The 27,822-nt window shown below is 57.3% G+C and overlaps 2 protein-coding genes across 5 annotated transcripts in view; both read left to right on the top strand.

The window, feature by feature from the left end:
* The window catches only part of WDR90 (WD repeat domain 90), a 38,081-nt gene extending 24,260 nt beyond the window's left edge, over positions 1 to 13,821 (top strand). For 2 of the 3 annotated variants that reach the window (XM_064726106.1, XM_064726107.1), the window contains 15 exons: positions 242 to 336; positions 1,225 to 1,327; positions 1,948 to 2,069; positions 2,797 to 2,956; positions 4,161 to 4,351; positions 4,597 to 4,765; positions 6,458 to 6,569; positions 7,423 to 7,594; positions 8,214 to 8,336; positions 8,418 to 8,604; positions 9,030 to 9,160; positions 10,901 to 11,044; positions 12,107 to 12,226; positions 12,604 to 12,688; positions 13,458 to 13,821. In XM_064726106.1, the coding sequence (XP_064582176.1) occupies positions 242 to 336; positions 1,225 to 1,327; positions 1,948 to 2,069; positions 2,797 to 2,956; positions 4,161 to 4,351; positions 4,597 to 4,765; positions 6,458 to 6,569; positions 7,423 to 7,594; positions 8,214 to 8,336; positions 8,418 to 8,604; positions 9,030 to 9,160; positions 10,901 to 11,044; positions 12,107 to 12,226; positions 12,604 to 12,688; positions 13,458 to 13,615 (2,072 nt within the window). In that variant the 3' untranslated portion in view covers positions 13,616 to 13,821. Of the gene's footprint in view, positions 1 to 241; positions 337 to 1,224; positions 1,328 to 1,947; positions 2,070 to 2,796; positions 2,957 to 4,160; positions 4,352 to 4,596; positions 4,766 to 6,457; positions 6,570 to 6,633; positions 6,750 to 7,422; positions 7,595 to 8,213; positions 8,337 to 8,417; positions 8,605 to 9,029; positions 9,161 to 10,900; positions 11,045 to 12,106; positions 12,227 to 12,603; positions 12,689 to 13,457 lie in introns of those variants that run through there. The other variant, XM_064726108.1, reaches the window with a different exon arrangement.
* Positions 13,822 to 13,907: 86 nt separating this feature from the next.
* On the top strand, positions 13,908 to 26,329 carry RHOT2 (ras homolog family member T2). 2 transcript variants are annotated; one of them, XM_064726088.1, is made up of 19 exons: positions 13,908 to 13,986; positions 14,266 to 14,324; positions 15,288 to 15,369; positions 15,475 to 15,518; positions 16,972 to 17,025; positions 17,382 to 17,434; positions 18,091 to 18,199; positions 18,595 to 18,696; positions 19,271 to 19,369; positions 19,765 to 19,873; positions 20,128 to 20,248; positions 21,296 to 21,380; positions 22,733 to 22,878; positions 22,959 to 23,059; positions 23,131 to 23,261; positions 23,745 to 23,825; positions 24,005 to 24,127; positions 24,251 to 24,453; positions 25,923 to 26,329. In XM_064726088.1, the coding sequence occupies exons 1-19, from the start codon at positions 13,950 to 13,952 to the stop codon at positions 26,038 to 26,040; spliced, it is 1,857 nt and encodes a 618-aa protein (XP_064582158.1). In that variant the 5' UTR covers positions 13,908 to 13,949; the 3' UTR covers positions 26,041 to 26,329. The 2 variants fall into 2 exon arrangements, with proteins under 2 accessions (XP_064582158.1, XP_064582159.1); XM_064726089.1 differs by having other exon boundaries at positions 13,923 to 13,986; positions 14,271 to 14,324; positions 25,923 to 26,328.
* The last annotated feature ends 1,493 nt before the right edge of the window (positions 26,330 to 27,822 follow it).

The raw sequence follows: 27,822 nt of genomic DNA, 5'->3' as shown, positions 1-27,822 counted from the left end.
GGGTTGGACTCAGGGTCCTTGTGGGTCCCTTCCCACTTGGCATATGTATATGTGTCACACGTATGTAAATGTGTATGCATTATGTATGTGTCACACATGTGACACTGCAGTTGCTTTTTGCCTCGTGTGTGTTCACACATGCACAGCACCTGAATATAAGCAAGCCACAGCCTGGCTGCTGCTCCCAAACCCTTCCCAGGAGCAGCATCCCATAGGTACCATTTCCTCCTTTGTGTGGCAGAGCCCAGGAAGGGAACCAGAGCTCCCAAATGTTGCGTCCGCCCAGATTCCTACCGGCATTTCACCCCTCGCTTCAAGGCATCAGTGCTCCCCCAGGTGAGAGTTGTGCTGGATACCAGGTGGAGAGCAGGCATTTTGGGGCTGGGGTAGGTGGATTTTCCAAATTGTTTCCATTTTGTTCTCTGTTGGAAAGCAATTTGGGAGCTATGCCCCTGGGCTGATGTTCAGCACAGCAATCCTAATGTTAATTCCCTGTTCTCTTCTACATGTAACTCTTCCCAGGCTAGTAAAAAGTGAGTTGTGCTGAACTCTTTTTGTGTTGCCCAAATCTGCATACATTTTTATTCAAAAGGAGTGGAAATGGCATGTGCTATTGAGAGTGAAAGACGAGTGAGCAATGGAGTGATTCACTGTGCTCCCATATTTGCGAGCAGCTGCATTGGCAGAGCAGGCTGGGGAAGGCAAATCCATGGAGCGTAGTGAGGAGAGACACAGCACAGCTCCTGCTCTGTTAACAAACACAGCAGGGATAAAACAGAAACTTAACTCAGCCCTTCCCTAAGCTCTGCTGCTGGTGCTGGGAGAACAGCTACATCCAGATTTCATCCCCACTCCTCTCCTCTGTCCCTCCACCTGGCTGCATTTTTCTCCCAGTTCTCTTCCTGTTAAAATATCTGCATCCCAAGTCAGCCAAACCCGTGGAACTCTTTCCCAGCAGGATTAGCAGCTGCTCCTCGGCTGGGCATTTGCTGCCAGCCTGTTTTGTCCCCTATCTAAAAGCATCTGTGCCTGGCTGTGCTGGGGCAGTGCCTCTTTGTTATAGAATGTTATTTGTCTCTTCCGTTGTGGAATTGTGTGAGTGTTGGCATGGATCTGTGTGGGCTGTGTTTGAGGACACTCACTTTTTCCTGTGTGGGTGTTGATGCATCTGACCAGACCATTCTTCCAGAGATTATTTTAAGCCAGTGTCTGTTTTTCTTGCAGAGTTTCTTGTCTCCTCCAGCGGGCAGTGAGGTGCTGAAGCTGAAAGCAGTGATCGGCTACAATGGGAATGGCAGAGGGAATATGGTGTGGAACCCAGATACAGGTACACTGGGAATGCTCTGCAGGGCTGGGACGTGTTGCCAGAGCAGCTGTGGCTGCCTCAGGATCCCTGAAGTGCCCAGTGCCACGCTGGACAGGACTTGGGGCAGCCTGGCATAGTGGAAGGTGTCCCTGCCCATGGCAGGGGGTAGAACAAGATGAGCTTTAAGGTCCCTCTCAACCCAACCCGTGTGTGATTCTGTTCTGTGATTCTAGGGGTGTGTATTGAGTGAGGTCATGATCTGACTGTTGGATTGGGATCTGTGCTTGAACACAGAACTTCTCTGTGCTGGTAAAATCCAGTAGCTCTCTTCTGTTGACAAGCTTTATTTATTTGGTGGGACAGACTCAGGCCCCAGCTGTTGAGTGGACAGAGCAGGAGGGGAGCTCCCAAAGCCCATCCTGCCTCCTTTCTCCAGCTGGGATGGTGGCCAGCAGCTCTGCTTCACTCAGGTTGGGCAAAGTGAGATTTCACCCCGCTCCCAACCTGCTGCTGCTGAGCTGCATCAAAGACTCAGCTTTTACGTATTAATGAATCATAGAATTTTCCACGTGGGCTGTGGTGGGGGCTGGATGTGCAGCCTTTCCATGAAAACATCCCCTCTCCTCCCCCTCCTCTGCCAGGCTTCTTCGCCTACTCCTGTGGCTGCGTCATCGTGGTTGAAGACCTGCACTCGGGCTCGCAGAGCCACTGGCTGGGCCACGCCGAGGAGATCTCCACCCTCACCCTGAGCCACCACGCCCAGGTGGGAGGGGCTGCTCTGCCCCAGGACAGGGCTTGTCCCTGTCACTTTGCACTCCCACAGCCTAAAATCCCGTTTGTTGTTCCTCCTTCTGCCTGGAGGCTATGGAGGTTGTTTTGGAGTCAGCTCTCTGTTGTGCTGGAGAATGTCCAGAGAAGGGAGCAGAGCTGGGAAGGGGCTGGAGCACAAGTTGATGTGGAGAAAAGGAGGTTCAAGGGGGACCTTGTGGCTCTGCACAGCTCCTGACAGGAGGGGCAGCTGGCAGGGGTCGGGCTCTGCTCCCTGAACAGGGACAGGATGAGAGGGAATGGCCTCAGGCTGTGCCTGGGGAGGTTCAGGCTGGACATCAGGAAGAATTTCTCCATGGAAAGGGTGGCTAGGCACTGGAAGGGGCTGCCCTGGAGTGCTGAATTCCCCATCCCTGGAGGTGTCCAAGGAGGAGCTGGATGTGGCACTCCATGCCCTGGGCTGGGTGACAAAGGTGGGATCAGCCACAGGTTGGACTTGATGGTCTTGGAGATCTTTCCCAGCCTCAGTGATTCTGTAAAGGTTGTTCTCTTCCTGTGGGTGATGCTGCCTTTCCCTCCTGCCATCACTGAATGGTTGTTTCTCACTGAATTCCCCATTTGCCAGCCACATCCCTTTAATGTGGGATAACTGAAAAAACCGTTAAGGCTAACGAGCATTCTCTAATTACACATTCTCTAATTACTTACACATTGTCTGTTAGGTTCTTGCCTCTGCCTCAGGGCAGAAGGATGGGGACTCCCACTGTCAGATCTGCATCTGGAGCACCCAGGATGGGGCCTGCACAGCAGAGCTGTTCCACCACGAGACACAAGTGCAAGCCATGGCATTCTCCTGGGATGACAGATTCCTTGTCACCATAGGTGAGCACTCCTGTCACAGCAGCTGGGGGTGCAGGGCTGCACCCCAGAGCAGACAGCTCATGGCAGGAGGGTGTTTGAGCACCAAACTCCTGCCAGATGTGCAGCAGGCTCGTGGGTAGGAAGCTGTGCTGTGGTATCCTTGGGACAGCAGGGAATGCAGCAGTTACAGCTTTCTTCTCCTGACTCACTGGTGCTTCTTAGACCCCCTGCAAATGGTTTGTGGTTGCTATTTATAGTGTGCAGAGGGAAAAGCCTTCTTCTGGACTTGTTATTGCTGCCTAGATGGACTTGGACAGAAGTAGCCAGGCTCCCAACTGTGAGCCTCCTGCCAGGCAGCCATGCCAGCACAGGATGGATGCTCAAGCTGTCTGTTTTGTTCAGGCAGGGGACATTTAAAGGACAACATGCAATTAGGAAGCTCTTGTTTTGCATGAGAGGGGACCTGTGGAGCAGGCAATACACTCCCTCCAGGCTGGTGAGGCTGCCTTTGGAAAGGAAAGCAGGCTTTGCTGGAGAGAAAGAGGGAGCTTTGTGCTCTTCAGGGAGCAGTGTGGGAGAGGAGCTCTCCTCCTCCAGCTCTGGTCTGGGCTGCAGGGAAGGGAAAAGCTGAAAGTCCTCACAGAGCTTGTGGAGCCTGGGGAAGACAGCAGGAGAGCACTGTCCTCCTGAGCTCTCTGGAAGCTTGGGAGCTTTGCCATCACTGTGAGACCAATGCCTTCTGCTCCCACCCAGCTGTGGTGGCTCCATGGAGGTCAGGTCCCACCTCAGCTGGGACCTTGGCAAAGGTGACATCCCGTTCTTTGTCAAGACAGGGTTAGCCCTGTGTGCCCAGGTCACTGAAGGGTTTGTGTGGGGCATTCCCAAGGTGTGCAGAGACTCCCAAGGATGGGGAAACTGCTCTGACATTGCTCTGCCTGCCCAATCCCAGCCCTGGCTGCTCCTTGCTACAGCCTTGCTACAATCTCCAGGGTGAAGTGCTGGGCCAGTTCTGTCTGTCCTTAACTTGGGCAGGCCTCTGTCGTGTTGTGCAGCTTGTGCTGAGCACAGGAGGAGCTGTGTCCATGCCTGGAATGGTATTTGGACAGCTGTCTCCCAACAGCTGGATGAGGGGTGGCACAGCTGATGTGTGTGTGCTGTGTGGATGAATGCTTGTGAGCATCCTGAGGCAGCAGAGTTCTTCCTGCTCTCTTTCCTTTCTCCTTAGGGGACTACAGTGACCAGACCATGGCTCTGTGGAGCACCCACACCTATGAGCTCGTGCTGTCCACTTGTATCTCAGAGCCTCTCCACGATGTGGCTTTTAGCCCTTTCTCTCACCAAGACCTTGCCTGTGTGGGGAGGGGAGCCGTGACATTCTGGGTGTTGGAGCAGCAGGAAGCTGCTGTCAGACTCAAGGTAAACCTTCCTTTTACCTTCTCAGATTTATTTTCAGCATCTCTGACTTATTTTCCAAGCCCCTGGTGAGGGCTCTGTGAGAGCTGATGATTTCTCTCAGTGAGGTGATATTGACTGTGCACAAACAGCTTTTGGTTGTATTTGAGGCATTAACTGCAGGAATTGAGGGCAGGAGGATGTTTTATCTCCTGATACATCTAAGCATGTTCGTTGCCTTTGACATTGCTGGTTTTGTGCTCTGGCAGGTTCATCGTGCCCCTGCCCCGGACGTGCTGGGGCTGGTGGAGCTGACATCTCTCTGCTATGGTGCTGAGGCTCTCCTTTACACTGGGACCAACTCAGGCCAGATCTGTGTGTGGGACACAGAGACCAATTCCTGCTTCATGACATGGGAGGCTGATGAGGGCGAGATCGGTGGGTGCAGTGCCAGGGCTGCAAGGGGAACGTGCTGGGAAGGGAGCCCTGAGCTCACACACTTCCCGTTTCAGCTGTGCTTGGAAACCAGTTTGCTGTGTTGGATGCAAGATGTGTGGGATGGCAATGGATCTGTCACCTGGGTCTCCTGGGGGCTTTATAGAATCATTAATGTTGGAAAAGGTCTCTAAGATCATCAGGACCAACCACTGACCCAGCACTGCCAGGTCCAGCATTAAACCATGTCCCTGAGCACCACATCCACAATCTGTTTGGGTCCTGCAGGATGGTGGCTCCACCACTGCTCTGGGCAGCCTGTGCCAAAGCACCCACAGCCCTCTAGTCTGTAAAACAGTGCTGGGCTGTAGAACTCTCCCACTTGCTGCCCGAGTGGCTGTCAGGAGCACCCTTGGAATGATGACAGAGTATCATTGTCACCACCTGTAATAAAGGGATGGGACCATTGTCAGGCTAGGAACAATTCACAGCTCAGACAAACATCAGTCTCAGAGGCCATGAGATTTTAGAGGAGCAGGCAGTTTGCCATAGCACAAAGTAGTCACAAGTCCTTTGTTACAAGGCAATATAGAACTTTCTAACCCAATGGACAATTGCCACAGGGTTTATTTTGCTTTTCTAACCTGTCACCTTTACTTACTTCTACTGCACTGCAGATATTTTATCCAATAGGCTTCTGTCTCACATGCACACAGATGCTTCTGTTGTAACTTCTAAACTCTTAGCTTATTCTGTACAACCTCACCCCTACACTATAAACCCTTCACCATCTTACCCATGCAGTTTCTTATTTGCTTCAGGCATATTCTTACTTACAACTATAGAAACATAAGTTTCTGAATTTTCTGCCTAATGTCTGTGTATTGTATTTTTACATCAATCCAAGCTTCTCCCAAGGCTGCAAATCAAACCCTTCAGTGTCTGTGGAAGTTTCTGGAAGTTTCTGTTTTTCCGATTCCCACATGTCTTGGTTTGAAAAGCCAGGTGTCTGTTAAGGAAGGCAAGAGCCTTCCTTGAAATGGAAAATGTAAATCCCCTCCCTCTGAATTATCATAATTTTTAATTAAGAGGCTCCCAGGCAAAGATATGGGAATAGGAATAACAGTTTTTTACTAGGAAAAATTTAAAAATACAAATACCATAGTACAAAAAAACCCAGAAAACAAAAAACTGCCAGAGTCAGAATAGGAGCTGACACTCTCTTGATCAGGGTGGTGGTAGCAGTCTCATTCCATGGCCCTCCTGCAGTGCCAGCTGTGGCTCTGCTGCAGCAGGGATCCTGCACAAGGGGGGAGTTTTCCTCTGCAGCTCCAGGGCTGCTGCAGATGGGCCTGGGCTCCCTCTGGCCATGCAGGGCAGCAGAAAGCTGCTCCTCTGGCAATGCAGGGGGCAAAGGCTGCTGTGCTGTGCCAGGCTCAGATTGGATCCAGGTAGGAATGCTTGGCTCCTGCCCTGGGCACAGCATCTCCCCATGGGATGCTGGGATTGGATCAGCCCTGCAGGGACACTCAGTGGACAGCAGAGAGGGTTGGTTGTGGAAGAGATAAAACTGCCCAAAGAACAGAGGATACCTGCCCCATGTCTGACAGCTGTCAGACAGCATACACACATACCTTACCCCCAGCACCCCCAAAGGGACCCTGCACACTGACAGGTGCCCTTCCTCCTCCTCAGGGGTGCTGCTGTGCCGGCACCAGCGCCTGCTCAGCGGCAGCAACACCAAGCGCATCCGCCTGTGGTCGGTGGGCAGCGTGCAGGAGCTGAGGCTGAAAGGGCCCCATGCCAGGTAGGAGCTCATGGTCTCTCACCTGGCAGCCCCCAGGACCTGTCTGAGAGGTGGCTTTTTGCAGACAGACACCACGTGCAACCACGCTGCTCCTGCTGCTCTGCATCCTTAGCTTTTTCTCTCCATCCCGTGACTGCTGATTCTTTCTGTCTGGATCTTTTGACTGAATTTTTGCCACAGGTAGCTGAACCCTCTTAATAGTGGAAGTGGGTGTTTGTCATGCCTGAAGTTTGTGTCTGTGGTTTGTAAAAATTTCTTTAGGAGAATTAGGGAAAATACATTGCCTTTGTTTCTTCTCTCATGCCATTGCATGCCTATTATTTTCTTTCCTGTAAAAAGATGGTTTAAGTACAAATCACAGAAATTGAATGGTTTGGGTGGGGAGGAACCTTCAAGACCATCCCATTCCAACCCTCCCTGCCATGGGCAGGGACACTTTTCACTATACCAGGTTGCTCCAAGCCCTGCCCAGCCTGGCCCTGGACACTTCCAGGGATCCAGGGGCAGCCCCAGCTGCTCTGGGCACCCTGTGCCAGGGCCTGCCCACCCTCACAGGGAACAATTCCTTCCCTACATCCCATCCAACCCTGCCCTCTGGCAGTGGGAAGCCCCTCTCCCTTGTCCTGTCACTCCAGCTCTTGTCCAAAGTCCTTCTCCAGCTCTCCTGGAGTCCCTTTAGGCACTGGAAGGGGCTCTGAGGGCTCCCAGGATGCACAACCCCAGCTCTCCCAGTGACTGTCCCATGGACAGGAGCCCCTCATTGAACTGGCTCATTAGGAAGTTGGATTTAAAGCAGGCAGAGTGGCTGTTCCAACATCTGAGCCAGTCCTTCTCCCACCCTGCCTTCCTGCAGGTCTGGCTCAGTGCTGCTGGAGCACGAGATCACCCTGGATGGGACCATTGTGAGCGCAGCCTTTGATGACTCCCTGGAGATGGGGATTGTGGGCACCACGGCAGGGACCCTGTGGTACATCAACTGGCTGGAGAGCACCAGCATCCGACTCATCAGCGGCCACAAGAACAAGGTCAGGGGGCTGGGCTGCTTTGAGTTTTGCTGTTGCTTCAGGATCTCTTTCTGCTACAGAAAAAAGGGGTTCAAATGGTGGGAGAGAAGGTATTTTATGACAGCTTGCAGTGCACCTTGCCTGTCCTACCTTTGGGGTTAGGTTTGTGCACCTTGCCTGGTCCTGCCTTTGGGGCTGGGTTTACTCTTTGCCATGATTGATAAGATTGGAAAAGACCTTTAAGATCATCAAGTCCAAGCACCAACCCAGCACCACCACAATATTCACCATTAAACCATGTCCCCACATGCCACACCTACACATATTTTGAACACTGTTGGGTATGGTGAATACTTTTGAATACTCTTAGGTATGGTGACAGGCTGCCCTGGGCAGCCTGTGCCAGTGCTTTTAAAACCATTTCTGTGAAAAAATTCTTCCTAATATTCAATCTAAATCTTTCCTGGTGCAAGTTGAGGACATTCCCTCTTGTCCTGTTAGCCCAAAAGCAAACTTTTTTGTTCCCTCTCATCTGGTGTGTCCCATGAGCAGAATCCTGGGGATGAAGGGGCAGGGCAGCTGATGTGCTCTGGGCTGTGGCACCCTTAGAGCCCTGCTGTCTGCCTTTTCCCTGGAGCAGGTGACTGAGGTGTGCTTCAGTCCTGACGAGAGTCACTGTGCCACGTGCGGCGAGGACGGCAGCGTGAGGATCTGGGCTCTGGGCAGCACCGAGCTGGTGGTGCAGTTCCAGGTGCTCAACCAGGTAAGGGATCACATCAGTGCCTTCCTCTTGGCACAGGGAAATGTCCCCTGTGTCACCAGGTCTGTGCCAATTTCCTTGCAGAGCTGCCAGTGCCTGGCCTGGAAGCCTCGTCCTGTTGGGGTGTGGCCTCGTCCCGGCGAGAGCCAGCACGTGGTGGCAGGGTACAGTGATGGCACTGTCCGTGTGTTCAGTGTCTCCAGGACAGAGATGGAGCTGAAAATGCACCCCCACGCTGCTGCTCTGACAGCAGTCACCTACTCCACTGATGGTGAGCCTGCCTGAGGTGACACTGGGGACATGGCACCTCAGGGAATGTGGCTTGGTGCTGCTCTGTGTCCTGGCCCCCTTCCCAAAACCCCAGGGCCAGGGAGAGCCACAGAACTTGTCTCAGTGAGCTCTGGTGACTCTGCCAGCTGAGCATGTGGTGGGTGGGACACAGGAGGTGCATTGGCTCTGGGTTAGCCAAGGGGTTTGGGTACAACAGACACATCTGTTTATGATCTAATGTGTCTCTTCTTCAGTGTGGAGGTTTAATGTGTTCTCTGAGATATCTCATCACACCCAGCCCTTGACTGGGATGTTCCCAGCCTTTCACAGTGTTTCAGGACACTGATATCCCATAGCTTTGGACCTTTCTCCTCTTTTTTCCCTCCTACAAGAAGTGTCCCATTCTTTCCTCTCCTCTGCCGCCAGGAGAAATGATCCTATCAGGGGGCAAGGATGGGATAGTGGCTGTCAGCAGCCCTCGCACTGGAATGACCATCCATGTCCTGGCTGACCACAAAGGCTCCCCCATCACTGTTCTCCAGTGCACCAGGAAGCAGGTGAGACCTCAGGAGTGACCCCAGTCCCCATCTGTCACTGCACAGCTCTGGTCAGCAAGTTTGCTTTGGTGTCCCTTGCTTTTCCTCTTTGGAAATCTTCCTCCATCCCCTCCAGCAAGTTCTGATCAGCTTTTCCAGGGATATATTCAGTGGAATAAATCTCCATGTGTTGTAGGTGCAGCCTGAGTGAGGCTGTGCCTGCAGGGGGACCTTTGGTGGCAGTTTTTGACACCCTGCACACAGGTGTGACATGAACCTGTGCCACAGGCTCTTGGAGAGCAGCACCCCTCAGGGGCAGCCCAGGCTGTCAGCCTGCAGACCCTGTGCCCCCCAAAAAGGGGTTTTGGCTCCTCTGTGGAGCTGGGAAGACTTGGCTGTGCAGCAGTGGGATGGTTTGAGTACCTCCTTTGCCTCCTCTTCATGGAGAGAATTTTTCCCTTTGCACAGCTGAAGTGGGAATAGTTTCCCCTAAGCTCTCAGGCTTTAAGATCATGTACACTGCAAGGCTGTGTTTCCTGGTAATCTGAGAGTGAGGAAATCCTCCTTGATTTGAGGTGAAGGACGTTGTTAGGGGACACAGGGTATTGGAAATAACTCCCCTAGGAGATGTGCAGATCCACAGGGTGTCCCAAGGCAGAGAACTGTGTTGTTCAGAGCAGGATTTGGGTTGGAAAGGGCCTTAAAAATCATCCATTTCCAGCCCCCTGCTATTGTAAATCAAAGGTAACTCTGACAAAGGGGAGAGAATGATGCATCTGACTCCACTGATATCAGAAGGCTAATAAATTACTTTATTACACTATACTATATACATTTCATCTAAACTGAATCTGCCAAGCACTCACTCTGCACACAACTGCAGACACTGCACTGAATCTCATGACTGTCACCCAACAGTCCCCACACACACACACTCTTGGCCCTGACAGGCCAAGGAAAGAAAACATCCTCACTTTGGATAAACAATCTCCATATTGCATTCTACTTTGGCACAAACACAGGCACAGCAAGTGATAAGAATTGTGTTTTCCCTTTCTCTGAGGTTCAGAGAATGCGAATCTCAGAAATCCTTGGGAAGAATTGTGCCTTGCTTTTTTCTGTGAAGGGAAATGTGGCAACACCCTGCCATGGGCAGGGACCCCTCTCACTATCCCAGGTTGCTCCAAGCCCTGTCCAGCCTGGCTTTGGACACTTCCAGGGACGGAGCAGCCACAAACAGAAGTTAATCCCAGCTTTCATCCCCTAAAAACAATCCCCATGTTCCCATGAGTTCCTGTCCCACTCTTTACTGTCCCCCTCCTTCAAAGCCTCTGTGCACCAAGGACAGGGCTTTGTTTCTGCCCCCAGTACTATAAGAAGGAGGGGTGCTCACAAGGACAGGGCTGTGTTTCGGCCCCCAGTACCATGAGAAGGAGGGGAGCTCACAAGGACAGGGCTGTGTTTCTGCCCCCAGTATCACGAGCTGGGAGTGGAAGGAGGGGAGCTCACAAGGACAGGGCTGTGTTTCTGCCCCCAGTACCATGAGAAGGAGAGGAGCTCACATGGACAGGGCTGTGTTTCTGCCCCCAGTACCATAAGAAGGAGGGGTGCTCACAAGGACAGGGCTGTGTTTCGGCCCCCAGTACCATGAGAAGGAGGGGAGCTCACAAGGACAGGGCTGTGTTTCTGCCCCCAATACCAAGCTCAGGGTGGAAGGAGGGGAGCTCAGAAGTTCAGGGCTGTGTTTCTTTATGCCCCCAGTACCACGAGCTCGGGGTGGAAGGAGGGGAGCTGTGGCTGGCAGCCAGCTCCGACCGCCGCGTCAGTGTCTGGGGCTCCGACTGGCTCCAGGACAAGTGTGAGCTCCTCGACTGGCTCAGCTTCCCAGCCCCTGCTGGCCCTGAGGTGAGTGTGGCACCTGCCAGGCCCTGCCTGCTCCTGGTGTGAGGCTGGGCACCAGCAGAGATGGAGGAGGGAGGCACAGGGCGCTGATAGGGAAGGCATCTCTGTTAGTCCAGCTCACAGAGTGTCTTGCCATGCACCTTCTTGGGTGTGGAAATAAAGTGTAGCAGTGCCAGACTGCTCTGCAGCACTGATTTTAAGCATGGGAGCCCTAAACTGCACCTGCAAAGAGCTGAGAGCCCTGTGGCAGCAAAGCAGAGCCCAGGCAGCAGTGAGCAGGAGGGAGAGCTAATTATGAGCGTGCTGCTAATTCTGACACTCCTGAGTGTGAGTGCTCTGAGCCAGGAGCGTGGTGATGGCATCCCAGAGCCAAGTACTCAGCCCTGTGTGTCCCTGCTGCTTGGCAGAGGCCTCTGGCTCCAGCCCAGGGGCAGGGTTTGGGCAGCAGGACACCTGCTGGAAAAGCAGGAGGATCTGTGTTGGTTGGAGAGGATGGAGATGGTCCCTGGTGCAGGTGCCATTGGCAGACAGAAGGGAGCTGGGTGGTTTTGGGGGGCAAGAGGCAGTGCCTCAGACTGGGTCCACACAGCACCTGGGCTCTGTCAATAATTCTTCTGTTCATTTCCAAAAAGATGGATTTGCTCTGGAAAGAAGCTCACTACAGCTCTCCCTCCAGCATGAAGGTTTGATCTTGCATTCCCTGCTCAAGATCTGCCTCCTGGGCCCTGTTTTCTTGTGTTAAGCTGATCCATAACCAAATCCCAGCTTCAAGCCCATGCAGCAGTAATATCTCAGTGGGAATTCAACGTGTTGGAGCCTCATGGGACCTGCTCCTACAACACTAAACGATTTGCTTCAGGTTTCCATGGCAGGGTGTGGTTGTTCCTTGCATTCCCTGAGCCAGAGGTGGGAATGCAAGAGGGAGGAAGCAGCCTGCACCATACTCATGTCCCACTGCTCAAACCCTCACAGCCCTGGGGTCCCTCTGTGCTCTCCTTTTATCTCTCATTGATCCAAAAAAGAGAATCCAGCCTCAGTTTTGTTGCCTTTGGTTTCCCTCTCCAGGGTCTGGACAGCCTCCCTCCCAGCCTGGCTGCGTTCTGCCCTTGGGAACACGGTGTCTTGGTCTACGTGGGCTTTGGGCTGCAGAAGGAAGCTTTGTTCTACAGCCTGAGGAAGAAACAGGTACCTGTCCCCTGCCACGGAGAGTGGGGGCTGCCCTGTGTGTTACCCTCAGTGCCAGGGCTGGGGTGGGCTCAGGCAGCTGCTCAGGGAACAGATTTTCATTTTGGAAACTCCCGAGTGTGGCCCAGGTGAGCAGCAGAGCCCTGCCCCAGCCTCAGGCTGCCTCCAGGCAGGCAGCCAGTCCCTGATCCCGGGGAGGGGAAGGTGGCTGCTTCCAGAGCATCAACACTCTCTCTCCGTTGTCTCCTGGATGCCTGGGGCAGCTTTAGGAGCTGTGCACCCTCAGCCTCCCCATCACCCTCCATAGGGCTGTGGCTGCACAGCTGTGGCTCTGCCCTCCCCTTTGAGCTGCCCGTGTTTCTCTTGCTGGCCTGCAGGTGCTCAGGAAGATCTCCCTGCCAGCCTTTGCCACGTCCCTCAGCCTGTCCCCAGCTGCACCTTTCATGGCTCTTGGCTTCGGTGGTGAGTGCTGGGGGTGCCTGGGCCCCTCCTTCTTCTGCCAGAGGGGAAACGAGTATCCTCATTCCTCCAAACAAGAAACATGCCCTCAAATCTGGGAGCTACGGTCCAGGGCAAGGAGAAACCTCCAGGAGGCTCCTGGGTCAGAGATGAGATGCATGAGGTCAATCCTGCTTGGCCACAGGCAGGGTTTGTCGCTGGAATGACTTCCCGGGGTTCTGGGCTGTGTCCATTTCTGCAGCCTCTGAGGCAGCAGGGACCTTCCCACAGCATGGGGACAGGCAGGACCCTGCTCCTGGCAAGGGCACCTCAGTCCTGGAGCAGTTTGGGTCTGTCTGTCCTGTCACTCAGCTCAGCGGCTCAACTTCCAGCTCAGCAATGGGGAGGGAGCCTGGGAGTGGTGCTTATGTCTGGGAAAGGACAGAGACAGGGGCTGGGGACAACTGGAAGTAGGGCTTCTGGCTGGGAAAGGACCAGGACAGGGGCTGGGGGTGACTGGGAACAGGGCTTCTGGCTGGGAGAGGACAGGGAGAGGAGCTCGGGGTGACTGGAAATAGGGCTTGTGGCTGGGAAAGGACAGGGAGGGAGGCTGAGGGGGAATGGTGCTTCTGGCCAGAACAGGACATGGAAAGGGGGTGGGAGGTGACCACAAATGGTGCTTCTGGAAGGGACTAGAAATGGAGAAGGTCTGTGAGTGACAGGGAATGGTCTGGAGGGCGATGGGGGCCAGTGGGAGGCTCCTGGCGCAGCCCTGAGCCGCTGCTTTCCCCAGACCGGCTGCTTCGGCTGCAGCCCTGCCCCGCCGGGGCCCCTCAGGACTACGCCGGCCATGACGACACCGTGCACCTCTGCCGCTTCGCGCCCTCGGGCCGCCGCCTCCTCACGGCCTCGCACAGCGCCGTGCTCGTGTGGGAGCTGCCGGGCGCCTGAGCCGGGCTGGCCCCCCACCAGCGACGCTTCTCCAGCAGGACAGGCCTCGGCTCCGGCCGCAGCCAGGCCCGAACCGCCGCCCTCACGGCTGCAGCGGCTGGCCCGCCCGCGGCCCCGCCCGGGCCCGGAATGTGTGTCACGGCCCCGTTCGCCGTTTGTTGCCGTTGAACGTTTTGTTTTCGTTAATAAACCATCCAAAGACCAAGGCTGGAGGTCTGTGTATGCTGGCGCCGCCAGGGGGCGCCGCGCTGCCCGCGCCGCTCTGCGCCGCCGCTCGGTGCTGCGGCCGGAAGCGGGGGGAGCCGGGCCGGGCCGGGCAGGCGGCGGCGCCGCCATGAAACGGGACGTGCGGATCCTCCTGCTCGGGGAGGGTGAGGGGGGCACGGGCACGGGGCCGGGGGAGGCTCCTCCAGCCCGGCAAGGGGCAGGGGGCACGGGGAGCCCGGGGGAGAGGGCTCTCCTGCAAGGGAGGGGCGAGGGCGGGCAGGGGGCCCAGGCGGACCCCCCGTCACAGGCGGGACCAAGGGACAGACCGGGCCCGTCATTGTCACCGGGCGATCCCGGCTCCGGCCGGGGCTCCCACCTGCCGCTGGCCCCCTCAAGCTCTGCCGTGCCGGTGCCCATGTCAACGTCCTCCCTTTATTTCCTAGCCCAGGTGGGGAAGACGTCCCTGATCATGGCTCTGGTGGGAGAGGAGTTTCCTGAAGAGGTGAGTGGGGAGGGGACGCGCACGGCCCCAGGCGGGCCCCTCGCTGGGTGGGACAGCTCTGTCCCCAGTGTCCCCGGCGGAGATGGGGCTGGGTGGGACAGCTCTGTCCCCAGTGTCCCCGGCGGAGATGGGGCTGGGTGGGACAGCTCTGTCCCCAGTGTCCCCGCTGGAGGTGGGACTGTCTGGGAGGTGCTCGCAGCTCTCGGGGCTGTGGCAGCCACGGGGCTGGTTCAGGAGAGCTCACTGAGGACCACACGGAGCTCCAGCTGTGGTGGTGTTCTCCTCACTTTGTGCTCTTGGGGGCTGATCCTGACTTGCAGCTCTCTCTGCCCTGAGGATGGTGTTAGTGCCTCCCAGGGCCCCCCTTGTTGCTGCTGGGGGTCTCTGTCACCAGCACAGCAGGGCTGGCACCACCACAGAGCCCTTGGAAGGGGCAGCCCCATTCCCTGCCCGCTGCACCCTCTGGAGATGGGTTTGGTGCTCTGAGCAGTAGCATCCAGCCAGATGTTCCCCTCAACAGCTGGCTGTCCCAGCATAGTTTGGGTAGGGAAATGGGATCAGTCTGTCCAGGCACATTTTCCCTGAGCTTCAGGTGGTTTCTCCTGCTGCCCAGGTGTGCCCTCCATGGTGTTGTGCTGGGCAGCATCAGCTCAAGGGTTTGGGGGAACCAGCCTGCACCCCTTCCCTGCTCCCAGCCCAGCCCACAGAACCAGAACAAGAGCACTCCCAGGGAGTGCCCAGGGCTTATCCACTGGGATCAGGAGCTTGGTGTGAGGGAGGCAGGTGGAAGTTCCACCTGGAGGACACTGCCTGTGCCAGGGCTGGAGTACAGGGGGCTGCTGCAGCCTGGTGGGCCAAGAGTGACCTGTGATCCACAGCTCATCCTGCCCTGGCAGTGGCCAAGGCCCTGATGTCCCTTGTCACCTGTGCTGCTTGGCTGGAGGGGGTGTGCTGCCTTTGCAGGTGCCCCCCCGGGCAGAGGAGATCACCATCCCGGCCGATGTCACCCCTGAGAAGGTCCCCACACACATAGTGGACTACTCAGGTAGGGCCCTGTCCTGCCTGGCTTCTCCCCTTCCTGCCTGCCTGAGGGCATTGGGACGGGGTGGCCCTGCCTGGGCAGGTGGTGATGGCTTCATTCCCCTTGCAGAGTCGGAGCAGACGGAGGAGGAGCTGCAGGAGGAGATCGCCAAGGTGAGCAGGGCTGGCCAGGATGGGGACAGGAGGCTGTGGTCCCCAGGGGATGCATGGCTGCCCCCTCCCCTCCCTGTTAGCCACCCAGAGAGGCACAGGCAGTTGGTTATCCATGGATTAATGCTCCTGGTTTGTTTAGAGGCTTGTTTAATCCTGCTCTGTCTTGTAAGCTGTTGTGTGTGGCTTGTCCAAGGCCTCTGGGGAGCCTCCAGAAGGCGAGTGGCGGGGGCAGCTCACTGCCCACGGGAGGAGGAGGAGGAGGCAGGAGCAAACACTGTGCTCTCAGCCTCGGGATATCCCCCACAGACTCAGAAGAGGGAGGAGCAGTGGCTGGGTTTGGGCAAGACCCCTGCTTAGATCCCTGTGGCTGCCTGATAAAGCGGAGGCACAGAGGAGTTAATTTGGGAGCTGGAGCTGCTGGCGAGCGCTGGGCAGGGAGGGATGAGGGAGCTCTCAGAGCAGCCATGGAGGAATAATTAAGTTGTCTGGCTGGGTTGGACCCAGCTGCTCTTTGCCCTGGGATTAACCTTGACTCTGCAGACATGAGGACCTTTTAATTATGGATAATAAAACCATCTCTCTCACGTGAGCAAAGCTGTTTAATCTCCCAACCCCGGTGGCTAACAGTCGAGAAGGTGGGCGCGGGGGTCCTGCTCCCTCCACCCAGACAGCAGGAGTACACAGAAACTTTAAATGGCTCCAGGAAATCCTGCCTAAACCCTTGTGTGTCCTCGGATTAGCATTAAACTCTCTGCTGAAAGGACCAGTGATCCCTCCTGTCTGCTTCCGATAAAGCCTCGGTGCTGGCCCTGTCTGCAGGGGTCGGGAGGGGAGGAGAGCTGGGACCAGGCTGCTGTGGGAGGGGGGTCTGGGCCAGCAGGCGTGGGAGCAGCAGCTCCTGAGGCAGAGGAACTTCTCCAGCAGCTCCTGAGGCAGAGGAGCTGCTCCCAGGGGCTGCTGAGGCACAGGAGCTGCTCCCAGGGGCTGCTGAGGCACAGGAGCTGCTCCCAGGAGCTCGAGGGCTCGTGCTGAGGGCGCAGGGGGCTGTGTACGTGTCCGTGCTCACGTGCGCTCGGCCGAGTGCTTCCCTGGCAGCTCAGGCAGCATTCCCTGCTGCCCTGGCATTCCCTGCTGCCCTGGCATTCCCTGCTTCCATGGCATTCCCTGCTGCCCTGGCATTCCCTGCTCCCATGGCATTCCCTGCAGCCCTGGCATTCCCTGCTTCCATGGCATTCCCTGCTCCCATGGCATTCCCTGCAGCCCTGGCATCCCTGCTTCCCTGGCATTCCCTGCTCCCATGGCATTCCCTGCTCCCATGGCATTCCCTGCTGCCCTGGCATTCCCTGCTGCCCTGGCATTCCCTGCTCCCATGGCATTCCCTGCTGCCCTGGCATTCCCTGCTGCCACGAGTGTGGCAGGACCCCCTCACCACCCTCTCCTGTTTCTCTTGCAGGCCAACGTGGTCTGCATGGTGTACGATGTCACCAAGGAGGCCACCATTGACAAGGTAATGGGTCCCTGCCACAGCCCTGCTCCAGCAGCAGGACCAGAGGGGGTTCCCAGTGCTGGGATTTCCCTGCTGCCCTGTGGTGTGGGCACGTACTGATGGCCCCTGGCTCTGTGGGATTTTGGGTCAGAGATTCCTGCAAGGAGAAGCTAAATCCCACCCAAGGCTGTTACTCACAGCAGGACAGCAGGCTTGTTGCATCGTGGTGCGACACCCAGCACCCCTGGGGCTGCTCTGCCTGCTGGTGTGAGGGGATGCTGGGGAGCAGATGGCTGCAGGGAATGTTCCTGCCTGCCTGCAGCTGCCTCTCCCTGCCCAGCTGTGCTCACAGCCCTTTGCCTCTGCTCACCTTCCAGATTCGCACAAAGTGGATCCCCATGGTGAACGGGGGACTGGAAAAGGGATCCAGGTACCGTGTGGGGTGTGATCTGGGGTGCAGAATTGGGGGGTTCTGGGGGCTGTGGGGTGCCCACCATCCTCACCTCCTTCTGAGGGTACTGAGAGCCAACCAGCTTTGTGGTTTGATCCAGGCTGGGTTGAATGGGAGCCATGGTCTAATGGGGGTGTCCCTGCCTATGGCAGGGGGTGGGATGAGATGAACTTTAAGGTCCCTCCCAACCAAAACCATTCCAGGACTGTGGTTTGTGGCCAGACCACTTAGAGCAGAAGCACACGGGCACTTTGCTCCACCAGAGATCCAGTTGAGGCAGGGGGTCACTGAGGAGGGATCCTTCTCCCCCCTTGATCTCTTCTCAGCCACACAGGGAGAGGAGGCTGCCAGGGGGGTGTGGGAGCACAGAAGCTTTAGTTTGTGTGTGGATCTCTTGGGCAGAAGGCTGCTGTGCTGGATTAAAGGCTCCTGAGCATATTGTTGCTGGGTGAAAGCATAAGCAGGATCAGGCAGTCTGTTTCTCCAGATGGATGCTCCTGGCTGTGGGAGGCAGGAAAGCTGCTTTGGACCTTGCAGAGGAGAGCTGGGGCCTCCCTGACCTGCCCATGGGAGCACCAATGGCTGGCACAGTGCTGGGAGGGGTGGCCTCACTTGTGCTCTGTGTCTTTTCCTAGAATCCCCATTATTTTAGTGGGAAACAAGTCTGACCTGCAGGTGGGCAGCTCCATGGAGGTCATCCTGCCCATCATGAACCAGTTCTCCGAGATTGAGACCTGTGTGGAGGTGAGGGGGCTGGGGGGTGTGCAGGGCCTCCCTGAGGGGTGGGAATGCTGGTTTGGTGATAGTCAGGGAGCCTCTGTGCCCCTGGAGAGCTGCCCTGATGGTGTTCTCTGCACAAGTCCAGGGGTTGAGAGCCTGTCCTTTGGCCTTTCTGTCCTTTAACCCCTTGCCAAGGAGCAGCTTTCTGTGTCTGCCCTCTGTGGCTCTCTAGTTGGAGCTCCACACAGGCCCTGTTGGTTCTGGGGTGTGGAATGGGCACAACAAAGCTAGAACAAACCCCAGGAGATTGTCCCTTTGGATTTTTCCTCCTGGTGGACAAATGTTGCTCTGGGCTTTGAGGCACAGCTAGTCTGGCTGGGGGAGATTGTGTCATCCTCTCTCTCCTTCTGAATCCCCAGTGCTCTGCCAAGAACCTCAAGAACATCTCTGAGCTCTTCTACTATGCCCAGAAGGCTGTGCTGCACCCCACTGCCCCGCTCTACGACCCAGAGGAGAAGCAGGTGGGCTCCTGGGGAGTCTCCTTCCCTCACACTGCTCTGGGCTGGAGGTTTTGGAATGCAGGTGGAGGGTTTGGGCTGGCACTGACAGGCCAAGGGAGCAGTGCCCATCTCCTGTGCTCAGTACAGACACCTGCAGGGACTTGGGTGTGCTGGGGCAGAAGCCCTCATGCTCCAGGTTGTGTCTTGGTTGTGGAGGGAAGGGTCAAGAAGAAAAATTCCCCATGGATTGTCCTCTCTGACTTTAGATGGGATATTAGGAAAAATTTCTTCATGGTAGGGTTGGTCAGGCACTGGCACAGGTGGAATGGTGGAGTCAGCATTCCTGGAAGGATTTCAAAGCTCTGTGGATGTGGCACTTGGGGACGTGGGCTAGTGGTGGCCTTGGCAGTGCTGGGGGAACAGCTGGACTCAGATCTTGGGGCAGTTTTCCACCCTTAATGATTCCATGATTCCCACCTCCAAGGAGACTGTAGTACAGGCCTAGAAGGAAGGGAGCCCTCTGTGTGTGGGGCTGCAGGAGGAAGGGCCAGGCTGTGGCTGGCCCTGTCATTGTCACCATGGTTGGTCCTTGCAGCTCAAACCCGCCTGTGCTCGAGCGCTGACCCGCATCTTCAACCTCTCAGACCAGGACAACAACCAGATCCTCAGTGATGATGAGCTCAACTACTTCCAGGTAGGGTGGCTGCAGAGCTGAGGAGTTCCCCAGTGCCTGGGATTCCCTCTGCAGCAGGGGAGCTGCCCCTCCTGGCACAGCCATCCTGTTCCTGTTTGGTGTTTCTGTGGCACAGCTGGGTGCATCTCTGAGCATGTGGGGTTCCATTTTCCTAACCTTGGGCTGAGTTTGCTCTGCCATGGGAAGACCAGGAGGCTCTGGGGATGCTGAGAGCCCTGAATTATTGGGATGCTGAAGAACAGGGGTTTGGTCAAGGCATAAGACAAATCCATGAGCTGGGTGGATTTTCCCTCCCTGAAACCCCAATCCTTGGCAGGGGAGAGGGAACCTGGTGAGACAGGATTGTGATCTCTGAGTGCTTTTCTGACAATGGTGTTCATTCTCTTGGGAGGCAGAAGTCTTGTTTTGGAAACCCCCTGGCTCCCCAGGCCCTGGAGGATGTGAAGATGGTTGTGTGGAAGAACACGACGGACGGGGTGCAGGACAACGGCCTCACCTTGAACGGTAACAAACAGCCTGAGGGCTGCGTGCTCCTCCCCAGGGGAGAGGGAATCCACCTCCCTCAGCACATCCCAGGGGCTGCCCTTGCCCTGAGCCTCCTGGCCTAGTTAGTCCAGGCCTAGTTAGTGCCTGTTGTTAAAGCAAGCTGCTGTGGCTCTCTGAGCCTGCAGTGTTTTCCCAGGGGCAGCATGGCTGAGGAGTGCACCCCTGAGCCTGAGCTGACTCCCCTGTGGCTGAGCCCCTGATCTCTCCTGCAGGCTTCCTCTTCCTCAACACCCTCTTCATCCAGAGGGGCCGGCACGAGACCACCTGGACCATCCTGCGCCGCTTCGGCTACGACGACGAGCTGGAGCTGACGGATGATTACCTGTACCCACAGTGAGTGCCCAGGGCTGGCCAGGGGCCACATCCCCCTGGTGCATGGCCCAGCATCCCCAGCACCCTGGCTGCATCCTTCCTGCAGCCCAGGAGCTGCTCTGGGCCCTTAGGTCAGGTCAGGTTCACAGTGCTCACCTTCCCCTGGGGCAGGAGCTGACACGTGGGCTCGGGGACAAACACAGCACGCCTGGGGCTGCTGATTTAGGCAGACAGCAAGGTGGGGAGTGAAATGCAGACTTGCCTTGACATCAGCAAGGGGTTCTTGGAGGCTGCTGTGTGCCTGGCTGAGCGAGGCAGAGCGGCTCTGTCGGGAGCAGTGAGCTGTCAGCACAGCCCTCGCGGCGCATTGTGCCGCTGCTGTCTCCTCTCTGCTCCCTGCCACTCTGGAGATGGGGAGCTGGCAGCAATGGCAGGGTTTGGCTTGGGAGCTGCCTCCTCCTCTTCTCAGAGAGCAAGCTGCAGGGAGGTGACAGGGACACGCTGGTGGATGGCACCCAGGGCACTGCTGAAGCCCTGGGCATGAGGCAAAGCGAGGGCACAGCATCTCCTGGGCTGCCTGGGATGTGCCAGGGAAAGGCCACTGTGCATCCTCAAGGGATTCTCCACTAAATAAAGGGGCTGTGTCAAGGAATAGCCAGGCCTGGAGGCAACAGCTGACCTTGAGCAGGGAGGGAGTGGGGAGCTGTTTCCCCTGGGTGAGATGTGCTCACACACTGCCCTTCATTCAGGGCTTGAGGAGGTTTATTTGGGTATCTGAACTGCAGAATAAGATATGAGAGATAAAAGGGAGGTTTTAGGTTGGGTAGTAGGAAAAATTTCTCTGCTGAAAGGGTTAGGTTGGGTAGTAGGAAAAACTGCTCTGGTGAAAGGCACTGGCACAGCTTCCCAGGGCAGTGGTGGAGCTCCCCCATCACTGGAGGGATTTAAAGCCATGTAGATGTGGCACTTGGGGACATGGATCAATGGTAACTTTGACAGTGTTGGAACAGTTGGACTCAATCAGAGAGGGCTTTTCCAACCTAAATAATTCCATGGTTTTCCCAACAGGATCCGTGTGCCCCCCGGCTGCTCCACAGAGCTCAACCACTTGGGATACCAATTCCTGCAGAGGCTCTTTGAGAAGCACGACAAGGTGGGCAGCAGGGCAGGGGCTGCAGGGCAGGGCCTGCACACCTGGGCACAGCTGCTCCCCTAACCCCCCTCTGTGCCAGGGAGCACCAGGGAAGGGCTGTCCTCTGCCACAGCATTCCCTCTTTGGAGGCTTTGGGAGCAGGAAGAGGCCACAGCAAGCTGTAGGTAGTGTGATGGCCTGTCAGGGACATGGGGTTTGGTCACTACTCTTGGCCAAAGGACAGTTTGGACTTTGAAGGACTGGGTCTGAGTTGGCATCAAGCTGGCATGGCCCTTGTAGTGCCTGGCTGCAGCAGGCAGGGAATTGGGCAAGGAGGCAGGGAATTGGGCAGGGTGGCAGGGAATTGGGCAGGGAGGGAGGAGATTGAGGCAGGGAGGGAGGGAGTTGGCAGGGTGGCAGGGAATTGGGCAGGGAGGGAGGGAGTTGGGCAGGGAGGCAGGGAATTGGGCAGGGGGGCAGGGAATTGGGCAGGGGGGCAGGGAATTGGGCAGGGAGGCAGGGAATTGGGCAGAGTGGCAGGGAATTGGGCAGGGAGGCAGGGAATTGGGCAGGGAGGCGGGGAATTGGGCAGGGAGGCAGGGAATTGGGCAGGGAGGGAGGGAATTGGGCAGAGAGGCAGGGAATTGGGCAGGGAGGCAGGCAGGGAAGCGGGCACAGCTGCTGGCCAGCAGCCATGGACCAAACACCAGCATCTGCCAGCCTGGTGGAGGGCTGCCAGGCTGGAGAGAGGGAGAGAAAGCAACACATTTGTGCCAAACTCAGGCTCTTGGAGAGTGGGAGAAAGGGATGTATTGGATCAGCATGCACCTGCTCGGACTGGCTATTCAAATGTTGATGTGCATCTGGGGAATGGCAGCTCTGTGACAACGGGGAGTGGCTCAGGAATGGCAGCAGAGAGTGGACACGCATCCCTGTGTGTCCAGATCAGCTCTGTAGCCATGGGGAATGGCAGAACTGAATGGATGCTCATCCCTGGGTGCCCAGGTGCCAGCAGGTCCCCTTCAGGCACAGCAGCCTGAGTGCTGAGTGCTGTGCAAGGCCAGGCTGGCCTGGTGCAGGCTGCTGTGGCACAGCTGGCTCCAGGAGTGCCAGCAACAGCAGCTCAGGGCTGTGGGGTGGGCGTGGACAATCCTGCCTGGCTGCAGCTGCAATCCCACGGCCTGTTTGCTGTTGTGCAGTGCTGGAGTCCCTGAGGCTCTGAGCTCGCCCAGCTCCGGCCTCGCTGCGGCCGATCGATGCCTGCCATTGACAGATCCCTGTGACCGTGCCCAGCAGGGAGGTGGCCCGTGTGGCAGGGCCCCCCGTGGGCACAGGCTGGGTGTGACTGGTGACTCCCCTGTGTGTTTTGGCAGGACCAGGACGGAGCCCTGTCGCACACAGAGCTGCAGAACTTCTTCAGCGTGTTCCCCTGCGTGCCCTGGGGCCCCGAGCTCTACAACACGGTATGCACCACTGATAAAGGCCTGCTTTCCCTGCATGGATTCCTCTGCCAGTGGACGTAAGCTCAGTCCCTCTCCCTGGCCCTTGGTCACCTCAGTGAGCCCTTGCTGACCCTGCTGCTGTGCTCTGTCTCTGCAGGCTCGTGGCTTACCTGGACGTGCGGCACTGCCTGGAGTGCCTGGGCTACCTGGGCTACCCCATCCTCTCGGAGCAGGACTCCCAGACCCAAGCCCTCACAGGTACAGCCATGCCCTCCCCTTCTGTCACAGCTTGGGTCTCTCCTCGCTCTCACCACCCTCTCTGCTGCCAGTGACCCGGGAGAAGAGGATTGACCTGGAGAAGGGGCAGACGCAGAGGAATGTGTTCCTGTGCAAGGTGCTGGGAGCGCGGGGCGCAGGCAAGTCCGCCTTCCTGCAGGCCTTCCTCGGCAGGAGCCTGGCGGTGAGTGGCTGCTCCCTGCCTGGCCACGCTCCCAGGATGGAGCAGGAGGCACAGCTGGGGGTCCTGGAGCCATCTGTCCCATGGTGGCACCTCCCTGTCCCTGGCCAGGCCCCTCTGTGTGCTGCCCTTCCTGCCCATGCTCCACATCCCCTCTGTGCTGGTGGCTTTGGTGTCCTTATTGTGGGTAAAGCAGTGGGTCTGCTCCCTCTGCTTGTCCCTTTCCCTGCTCTGACCTGACTTTCCCTGCCCATTAGGAGCAGCCCCACATCTCATGACAGGCCCTGGCTGCCCTTCAGGGGTCTGTCAGGCCGGGGGGGCTCAGGGCAGTGTGAAACAGTCCCTCACCCAGGGAGGTGAGGGTGGGTCACAAGTAGTGACCCACTACTTGGTGTCACGGGGCCAGAGCGGGGCATGGCTCTCACTTGTTCTTGGCCAAGTCTGCTCAGGTCCCCACAACCTGAGATGGTGTTTTCCTTGTGACAGGCCCAGAGGGAGAAGCCAGGAAAGCCATCCCTCTACACCATCAACACAGTGCAGGTCAATGGCCAGGAGAAGTACCTCATAGTAAGTGTGGGAGGGCAGGGAGTTGTGCCTGGCTCTTAGCAGGGCTGGGCTGTCCCTGTACCCTGGCACACGGGACTGGGCTGTGCCTGTGGCTGTGCTGGCACTGTCCTTGTGCTGCTGTGAGGAGCAGCTGAGCCCTGGGACCCTGCAGTGCCACATTGCTGTCCCCTGTGCTGCAGCTGTCCGAGGTCAGCGCTGACAGCACCTTCTCCAAGCCGTCGGACACCGCCTGCGACGTCGCCTGCTTCATCTACAGCCTGAGCGACCCCAAATCCTTCAGCTACTGTGCCAGCATCTACAAGGTACCTGGCAGGGACCCTGGGGGCCTTCACAGGGCTCCTGTTAGACCTCACCAGGGGCACAGGGGACATCAGCCTCTCCCGGGGTTGGTCCCTAACCCCTCGCTGGGGTTTCTGTCTCTGCAGCAACACTACGTGGACAGCCAGATCCCCTGTGTGTTCGTGGCCTCCAAAACAGACCTGCCAGAAGCCAGCCAGCAGCCAGGGCTCTTCCCAGCTGAGTTCTGCTACAAGCACTGCCTGCCTCCACCCTTCCCCTTCTCCTGCCACAGCCAGGGACCACCCAGCACTGCTGTCTACACCAAACTGGCCACTGCTGCCACCTTCCCGTTAGTATCCTTCCCATGGGGGGCTGTGTCCCAGCCCTGCCTCTGCCACATGGCTTTTGCTTGGTTTCTCTGCAGCTTTTGGTGTCATCTGGGGCATGCAATGACAGGACAAGGGGGGATGGCCTTAAGCTGAAGGAGGACAGGATTAGATGGGGTATTGGGAAGGAATTGCTCCCTGTGAGGGTGGGCAGGCCCTGGCACAGGGTGCCCACCCTGGATCCCTGGCAGTGCCCAAGGCCAGGCTGGGCAGGGCTGGGAGCAGCCTGGGACAGTGGGAGGTGTCCCTGCCATGGCAGGGGTAGAATGAGATGAGCTTTAATGTTCCTTTCCAATCAAATCATTCCAGGATTCTGTGATTCTGTGATCTGCTTATACAAATAATTGAAACAGAAAAGCCACTTCTTCTCTAATTGCAGAGGGGGGAGGTTTTCTTCTGCCTGTGTGTATGTCTCTGGCAGATTTAGTAGATAGATCCTGCCACAGGAGTGTTTATTTTTGAAGCCTAAGATAAAAAATGCTGAAGAGGAGTAGCCAGCTTAGTTTGCCAAGGCCCACGGGGGGAGGGTGGCAGCTATTTTCTCCCGATGAGATGGATCAGGCTGGAAAAGAGGTCAGAGAAGCCAGACCTCTGTCATACAGAGAAACTGCACCCCAGAGGGGCTGCAATGGGGTAGGACAGCACCAGGCTGGTCACAGGAGCTGAGGGGGGCTCTGAGGAGAGAGGAGGCTCCCTGTGAGTGGAATCACTCTGCTCCAGGGCTGGGCAGGGCCAGCGCAGCTCCAGGGGCCGAGCCCTGGCGGGGAGAGCGTGTGGGAGCGTTGGAAGGCAGGATGGGATTACTAGTGAGTAGTTTTCCCTCCAGCTTCTTTTCAATAAACAACTTTATTTTTAGAGCTGACGCTTTTTTTTTTTTTCCCTCCCCTCTGCAGTATTAAAATTTAAATATTCTTAATATATCTTAGGGTATGTGGTATAAATAAATAACAGCGTAATGGAGGGCCGGGGATTGGCTGTGCTCCCCCGATGTAGTGGGGAATGAATTATGGATGGAGGCAGAGAGAGGAGAGGAGCTGTTAGTGCAGGACAGCACGTGCTAGGGGAGGGAATGTGTACACTGGGGCAGCACCAGGGCCTGTCCCTCGCTGCCCTTTGGTCCCTGTCACCAGTGTCCCCGTGGTGGCATCCCGGGGAGTTGCAAAGGCAGCCTGACCTAGAAAGGCAGATACCTGTCTAATTATTGAGGTGTTGGAGAGCTGTTTCCAGGGCAGGGGAGGGGACAGCCACATCCATCCCACAGCCCCCCCTTGGCTCGGTGGTGATGCTGGGTGATGAGAGCTCTGCTTGCAGGGATGGGGAATCTCTCAGATTCTCACTGGGCTCACCCCCTGGCACTCCCTGTGTGGGGTGGGAGCCCCGGGACAGCCGCACTCACCGGCCTTTCCTCTCTCCTGTGTTTGTTTGCTTGCAGGCACCTGAACGCCGTGGAGCTGGGAGTGGCGTCCTTCTGGCTGCGGGTGGCGCTGGGGGCGGCGGTGACAGCGCTGGTGGGCTTCACCCTGTACCGCCTGCTGGCCAAGAGCAAGTGAGAGCCACGCCCCGCTCCGGCCCCCAGCTCCGGAGGGGCCCCGCCTCAAGCTGGCCCCGGTAGGAAATCCTCCTTTGCCCCCAGCCTGGATTGCAGGAGCAGTGAAGCCAGACCTCGCAGCACCAGCAGGATCAGCCCTGGCACCGGGCAGCCTCAGCCTGTGGCCTCCTGGCCCCCGTGGGCACAGGGCTGGCAGCTCTGCCAGGAGAGCTCTGCCTCACCAGCAGCTGGAGGATCACCCTCGTCTTTTATTCTGTTCAGTTTTTTTAAGGCTTGTTTTTAAGCTCAAACACGAGTGTTTCAGTGTCTGTTGGACTGGGCACGTCCCCTCCCCAGAGGGCTGTGCTGGTGCCCTCAATTCTGGAGGGCACAGCGCTCCCGGGGCCCCGGGGAGCTCCAGCAGCAGCTGAGCTGTCAGATGAGCTCACGGCTGCAGCTCCCGGGGGCTCAGCTCCAGATCCTGTCCCGGTTTCCCTCAGCCAGCACCGGCACAGGGAGCCAGGGAGGGAGGGCCAGGCACTGACACCCCCAGCCCAGTGTGAGGGGTCAGGCCTGGCCCCTCCTGCTGGGCCACAGGGGCTGCTGTCCTGGCCTGAGGGGGGACAGCGACCACCCGGGTTTGTCCTGAGCTCCTTTCTGTTGTTTCTACACAAAGAGCTTGTGAGTCCTGCAGCGTGCCAGGCTCCGGGTCCATCCACTCTCCTTTCCTGGCTCCTGTTTTGCCTGTCCCCTCCCCACCCTGGCCACCAGTATTCATGGCCAGCAGTGTTTGCAGGGCTCTGGGAGCCCTGGTGAGGATTGGGAGGGCATTGGGTGCTCACTGTGTGCCCAGTCTGTCCCTGGCAGTGCCATCCCTGAGCTGGTGCCATGCTGTGCCCTAGGCCCTGTGCCCTGCTGTCCCCTCTGTGGGGCCCTGTCCAGAGCGTGAGGCTCTGGGCATTGCATCTCCTGGCACCACTGGAAGCTCCTTCTGTCCTGTCCCCTGTCCCCTGCCCACACCTGAGCTGGTTTCATCTGCTGGGACTGAGCTCAGTCCCTGTCTGCAAGTCCCAAAGAGCCAGACCAGCACCATCCCTGGCTTCCTGGGGAGCCTGGATCAGCCCTGGCTGTGCCCAACCTGGCCGTGTCACCGCTGGCGTGTCACACCTGGTTGTTACCAGCCTGCTGTGCACCCGCCTGGCTGTGCCACCAGCCTGGCCGTGTCACCAGCCTGGCCGTGGCACCCGCCTGGCTGTGTCACCAACCTGGCCGTGTCACCAGCCTGGCAGTGTCACCAGCCTGGCCGTGTCACCAGCCTGGCCTTCCCCAGCATGCTCAGGGTTGCTCTCCAGGCAGCTGCAAGGGCAGATCCTAAGGTAGCACCAGAGCTGCTTTTTCTGTGTTTTGTCTATTTAAATGTTTTATGGTGGCCTGAACCAGCGAGGGGATGCAGGAATCGCTGGGCAGTGCCAGTGTCTCTCCCAGGGACAGCCCCAGGGTGGTGTCCCCATCCTGCTGTCCCCAGCTCTGGCCAGCTGTGTGTCCCTGCCTGTGCTGGAGCTGCTCTGCCAGTTGGGCACACACTCAGTGCTGGTCCCTGGCACTGCCAGGGCCAATCCCTCGTGCTCAATGTCCTTCTCTGTGCCCACCGTGCGTGGCTCTGCCAGCCGGGCCCGTGCCTGGTGTTGGTGTCTCCCTGCTCCACATCTGCTGGAGCTGTAATGTTTTAGGTTTGTTCTCTACAGCAAAATAAATTTTTACACACCTTGAGCTTGCACAGTGTCCTGTGTCCCCTGGGGAGCAG

This window comes from Zonotrichia leucophrys, chromosome 14, assembly GCF_028769735.1.
Source record: "Zonotrichia leucophrys gambelii isolate GWCS_2022_RI chromosome 14, RI_Zleu_2.0, whole genome shotgun sequence".
NCBI classification, from domain to species: Eukaryota; Metazoa; Chordata; class Aves; order Passeriformes; family Passerellidae; genus Zonotrichia; species Zonotrichia leucophrys.
This window is presented reverse-complemented; position numbering and strand designations above follow the sequence as displayed.

Coding starts and splice junctions, on each gene's coding strand:
- RHOT2 (XM_064726088.1), top strand. CDS start 13,950: ATGAAACGGGACGTGCGGATCCTCCTGCTCGGGGAGG. Junction 20,249..21,295: donor GATGATTACCTGTACCCACA/GTGAGTGCCCAG, acceptor TTTTCCCAACAG/GATCCGTGTGCCCCCCGGCT. Junction 21,381..22,732: donor TCTTTGAGAAGCACGACAAG/GTGGGCAGCAGG, acceptor GTGTTTTGGCAG/GACCAGGACGGAGCCCTGTC.